This window comes from Epinephelus moara, chromosome 20, assembly GCF_006386435.1.
Source record: "Epinephelus moara isolate mb chromosome 20, YSFRI_EMoa_1.0, whole genome shotgun sequence".
NCBI lineage: Eukaryota > Metazoa > Chordata > Actinopteri > Perciformes > Serranidae > Epinephelus > Epinephelus moara.
The window spans coordinates 43444721-43450686 of record NC_065525.1 but is presented as its reverse complement, the minus strand read 5'-3'; the positions used below and the strand labels follow the sequence as shown (position 1 = coordinate 43450686).

Sequence of the window (5966 nt, the reverse complement as noted above, 5' to 3'; positions counted from 1 at the left end):
GGTGAAACCCTTGAGATGTTATACACCTTTATGTGATGAGCCACGCCCTCCGCAATATTCATTGCCTTATAGAAGCTCAGTTTTAGTAAGTTTTCCAACTTTTGCCAAGAGGGAACTTTAGATATTGGTCCCTAGATTATGTTCACCCAGTTCCATGCAGATCGCTCAAACTTCCTAGGAAGAGATGTAGTCGAAGTCGAACTCTGAAGTCGTCGAAATCCTGAACTTGGGCAGTGACTTGCGGTGTCAGACACAGACGATAAAAGCTGTCCTTTACCATGGGCATGATGCGTGGCTGGGTTGATGCCGTCAGGGGGAAACACGGCGGGACAACAACAAAAGTTAAAGCGGCGATAGTCAAAATTGAGCAGATGGGAGCTGTGGCATTAGGTTCAACAAACACCGACTTTCACCTGAGAGAGCAGTGTTTGTGTCCCGTAAGATTCTAAAGCCAAAATCTGTTCTTTTTTCTTAAACCTAACCACGTGTGTTTGTTGTTGAAGGAAGAAAAAAAAAACGTAAATATGGGGTGTTATGCTGACTAAGTGCATTTATTTTGAAAGAGACTGTATGTAAACGTTAAATTTCCTGTGAAAACAGAAGTGTATTTTGAAAGAAGACAACGCATGTAAGAGGCAGAACTTGACACGGCGTCCCAGTACGTCAACAACCAACACACCCAGGGTACCTTCCATGTCGTATGTGGACGTGGAAAGTCCATGACCAAACTTTGATATTTGACGAGGTCAGTGTCACGATAATCCCAAGTAGACTTTCGCGCTCACTATACTACTTCTGTTGCTCTGAAAGTTTAATCACAGTGTGGACGGCTGATATTGGAGTTGGCTGAAAACCTTTGGCCTCTCATACAGACACTCAAAGGTGCCCTCGGCATCATTATTGACTCGCAGCAGTTTATCTCTCCAAAAACCATGAAATACCCAGGTGAAAGTGTGAACTCACACCAGTCAAACCTTTTAATTAAAGACGTCTTGATTACCACATTCATGTGTTGATTTCATGAACAAGGTGAAACACAATTGCCCCTGAAGGCACCTTACATCATAAACCAGAGCAGCACATGCGGTTATGTTGCACAGCGTCCAGGCTGCGCCCCCTCTGGGGATAGAAAACCAAAGATCCTGTAGATGCCAATGCAGTTTGCTGTGTGTTTGAATTACAATATTTACAAGTCTGTAGACATTTATTTCTTGTCAAATAAATGTTTGATTTAGAGACATGTCTAATAATTGTTTGCAAGTCTGAACCTGAGCATTTGCTTTACACCTTTACATATTTGACTCACCAGGCATCATAGGCTATGTTGTCTGTAAATAACCATCCTGTTAACAGCACACAGTTTGATCTATTTGTTTTACAATCTGCTACTCAACAGATTTTTGGCATTTTCTTGTGTCTCTAATGTGACAGCGTGATGCTTAACCCCAAGAAGACAGCACCGTAGTGATGCGCAGATTGCAGTTAGTCCCCGTTACTTTGTTGATTATTTTAGATGCTGAAAGTTTGGTTCTGTTTCATCTGTCAAGTTTATAACTACAGTTTTTAGTGTACTGCTGAAATGCCCCACAATATTTGCTGCAGTGACATCACTGAATTTGAGGGCACAAAAAACGCGGCACGTGTATGGCCCCTTACAGAATAAAATTCCCTCCCTGCAGAGGCAGTGGGGCAACAGAAAGTAATTCACTCAGGTGGGCGGCGGGTGGATGATCTATACATACACATTGATTCAAACGACGTCAGAGCCAATCTGCGCATCACTAAGGCGTGGCCTATGGTATTTGGAAAACAGTTTCTTACCTCGTTCTTTTGTCTTCCACACAAAACTCTGTAATCTGTCATGAGAAGAAAACCTTTGAGATGAAACACAGAAGAACTCGTGTTTTCTGTTTAATGAAAAATATGGTTCATACTGGCAGAGAAAACACAGACGGTGAGTTCACCTCCTCCAGCTGATGGAGACTGACATGAGTAAATAACGCAATGACCTACAGACACACTGCATTCTGGGATTTGGTGTACATAACCTACAATAACTGAAGAAAACTCAACACCACTTTCTCATTAAAAAAGATTTTAAAGTTGTAACTGATGACTTTATTGCTAACTAATTACTTATTAATGCTAATCCCTCCACCATCAGGACACTTCATTTGTCTTATTAGCTCTTTAATTCAGCTCTCTGACATTCTCTTTATATACAGTGAATAACTTCATCACATTTTCAGCTGCAGACTTGATGGATTATTATAAGAAAAAAACTGCAGACATAAACACCCAAAGCAATTTTTCACTAACTAGGGAACCAAAAGTTTAGATATTAATACTTCATTAATCATTAACAAGTAATAAAACCATTGGTTACAACTTATAAATGCTTCATAAAGGTTGACTGATGAGAAAGTGGTATGAAAAGTCTTCTTCCCTCCTGCTGAGAAACAGTTTGACCGTCAGAAACCGAGAGCGAGCTTTAAACAGCAGCGATGTGTTAAATAAAGTTCTCTACAAAGATACAACATATAAAACTGTTAAATATAGAACTTTAGGCTTTTGAAAATACATTTAATGCTTCTCTCCCCCAAACGGACATAATTCTAGTGTGAAATGGTTTGCCTCTTGTTTGATTAAAACCTACCATGCTGACTGCACGTGGCACTGGAGAATGTGAAATCTGACTGAATGCATAATGTAGTCTGGAGGAGACGAGACGGAAGTCATTCAGAGTTCTGCAGTTTTCATGATGAAAGGTGGAAACTTTGCACACTGATACCAAACGTCTCCAAGAATATATTATAGTTGGACGTCGATGTGTAATATGTCCACCAGGAGTCCATTAAAGTATATAAAGGGAAACTTTGGTGTTCTTCTACCTGGACCCTATTTTCACATTGTTGCGAACATGCTAATTCTTGCCTGTCTTCAAGCACAATGCGATGATGCCCCGACACAAAACACTATCCGTCTTGGTTCGGGAACAGCCCATTGGTCCGACAGCCCATTGTTCCGACCATATTAAACCCATTGTTCCGAAGTCCGCTCCGAAATCATCATGATGCCCTGTGGTTAAGGTCTGGTTAGGTTTAGGCACAAAAACCACTTGGTTAGGAAAAGATCATGGTGTGGGTTAAAATGAAAAAGAAAGTGGCAAACACATAAGCCGTGAGCCTGCTTTGCCTCAAGCCTTTCCCAGCTGACCCAGAGCCGGTCCAGGCGCACCATCAAGGTAGAAATACGCCCGCCGGGAGTCATTCAGCACCGTGGACCATCGGACTAATGGGATGTCGGACCAATGACATGGACCCCTCGGTTCAAGCAACCTGATCATTAAAAATTAATCGGCACTGCGTTTGAAAAAAACAAAACTGAATGAGTAACCAGATAAAAAAGTAGAAATCACCATCTCATTTTCACTGGACTCCATGCCAGTGTTGCCAACTTGGCGACTATCTCGCTGGAGAAATGTCAGTGGCAAAGACAAACACTTCTAATACGTGTACATTGACAGTGACAAATGCCCGCGTGACCCCACTGCAACTGCAGTGATCTCTATCAATACTGGAGCTATTTCACAGATAGTTGTCTCCATGGAGGCCCTGACACACCAAGCTGACGGTCAGTGTTGGGCCTTCGGTGAGCTTTTGTCTCCCTAGTTGGTGCAGTGTGACCGTTGCCCTTGTCAGCCCCCGTTGGTTTTTTCTTTTGCAAATTCAACATGTTAAATTGGCTTCAGTGACAGTGGAGCCCATCGGTGAATGAATCACTCTGATTGGCAGTCAGCTCAGTTTACTGGAACAGAAACGGAAGTGAGGAAAGTAAACAAAGAGCTAAAGTCAAGAGCGAGTGAGACCAAAACAAACTTGCTTTATTTATCTTTATCCACTGAGCTCTTCAGCAGAAACGTTTCCTGATGGTTTGTGTTATCGTTCACTGGCGCACAGTAAATATGCTCTGTTCTGTCAGCACTGGATTGTGTTGTTAATGTGCTAACTGGCTAACTAGCCTCACGACAGTCTTCCTGTTTCCCGTTTTTGAATGATGAACACAGGCTACTGCCGTCTGCTAGTGTGGAGAGTTATTTCCTCTCACGCAGACGCAGAACGTACGTGCTGGTTGGCTGTCAGCTGTAGTCTTTGCGGTGGGTTCATGTGCAACTTGTTGGCCGAGACACGGGTGACATGAAGCTACTCAACAGCCAACTTTTCTTACCACTAGTTGTTGAAGTTGGTTTGGTGTATCTGGGCCTTAAGTCAAATATGGGAAAATTAGGACCAGGTTGAAAAATACCACAGTTTCTCTAAGAGTAAATGTACTGAGTTACATTCCACCACCCTGCTTTTCTAAGACCGCCTCTAATCTTTAAGTTGTGTCTTTAGGTTTCTGCTAAAAGTGCACAAAGTTTAATGTTCTCATCATAAAAACGTCTGAAGTGACTTTCCACCTTCTCCACCTGAATGATGTTCAGCACATGAACGTCTGAACTGTCCCGACAGAAACACGAACAGCTCTCCTCATACAGATACATGTTTTTATCATTAACTCATATACAATTTTTACTTTGCTCAGTTAAGTCACTTACTGTATAATATCACAATGTGTTTGTTTCTTTACATAGCTATGGTTCGTGTGTCTAAAAACGTCTCATCGTCGTCTCTGTTCATCTTTGGTCTGTAAAAACGAAACAGAGTTTTTGTGCCAAACAAAAGGAAATCCATCCAGCAGCTCGTCCGCTGTTTTCAGATCTCTTGGTAAATAAAGACTTTATTCCCAGAAAGAAAGAAGAACTTCAGGCTACAGTTTCCACAGGTCGCTCAAGCATGACGCAGGAAGTGACAATACCCCCGCCCGCCCTTCAGCTCTGATAGTGGCTGATGATTGGTTCGTCAGCAGCATTGGCAGCAGTGGATGCTCCGCTTGGCGATGATGGGCGATGGACGATGGGAACCAGTCTCTCTCTGGGGAGCGTTTGTCCTCGCCGCCGCTGTCAGGAGACCTGGAAGACAGAAATGAGAATCTGTCACAGCCAATCACAGCATCTGCTGGTCATTCAGCTATATGAGTCTGATGAGGTCACATTATGGTACAAAAAATGTTTAAAAAAATAAATATTTAAAAAAAAAATGAATATGATAAAAATCTGTCTTTCATTCCATATAGTACATTGAATATCTGGCACAAAGCTTTTATTTTGAAGTGCTGTTTCCCGCTGTGGAGTGACTGACTAGCTGACACCTACCTGACAGAGACAGTAAACCAGCTCGACCACATGGACAAACACAAGTATGACGCTGAATATATCAAACTGTGTGGACCTTGAACTAATGACTAAGGAAATTTCAGGATCCCGTGGCTGGACCAGTTGGGAACCACTTTCCAGGTGCTTCTGTCAAACTGAGACACCTTTATTGGCCAACACCTGTCGGCGAATGAATTCAATACACAATAATAATGTAGACAAGAACAATAAAGACCACTTATTTTAATGGAGGGGTGTATGTACAGCAGATTCTAGCAACTAGCTTGCTAAATTTATGAGAGACATAAAAACACAGTCACCCTATTAGAATGACTCGAATGGCTGTCCCAGTTTACCAGTAGCACTCTGTTCCACTTTAACAATTTGCAATGGGCAAACTGGGACAGTGTGAAAATCACATAAAAAAAAAGATTAATATGAGTATGATTTTTAAAAATTCAGATTCACTGTTACATCCCATAACAGAATATATAAAAATCCCAAACTATTCATCTTACTATATAATGACAAAAACTCACTGACTTGGTCAATCCATGTGAAATTTGGCACAGTGGTAGAGGGTCATGGGAGGATGCCAATGAAGCAATATTACATCAATTGGCCAAAGGGGGGCGCTATAGCAACCGATTGAAATGTCAAACTTTGAATGGGCATATCTCATGCCCCGTATGTCGTAGAGACATGAAACTTT

The 5966-nt window shown here is 41.9% G+C and overlaps 2 protein-coding genes and 1 pseudogene across 3 annotated transcripts in view; all 3 read right to left on the bottom strand.

Moving 5' to 3' along the window:
* Nucleotides 1–5966, bottom strand: part of LOC126407724 (E3 ubiquitin-protein ligase TRIM21-like) — a 409915-nt gene that overhangs the window by 160190 nt on the left and 243759 nt on the right. The window lies entirely within an intron of this gene.
* LOC126407718 (E3 ubiquitin-protein ligase TRIM21-like) overlaps nt 1–5966 on the bottom strand; it is a 363104-nt pseudogene that overhangs the window by 170787 nt on the left and 186351 nt on the right.
* The window catches only part of LOC126408039 (chemokine-like protein TAFA-5), a 56259-nt gene continuing 52240 nt past the window's right edge, over nt 1948–5966 (bottom strand). The window contains exon 4 of the mRNA XM_050073394.1: nt 1948–5011. Within this exon, the coding sequence (XP_049929351.1) occupies nt 5003–5011 (9 nt within the window). The 3' untranslated portion in view covers nt 1948–5002. The remainder of the gene's footprint in view (nt 5012–5966) is intronic.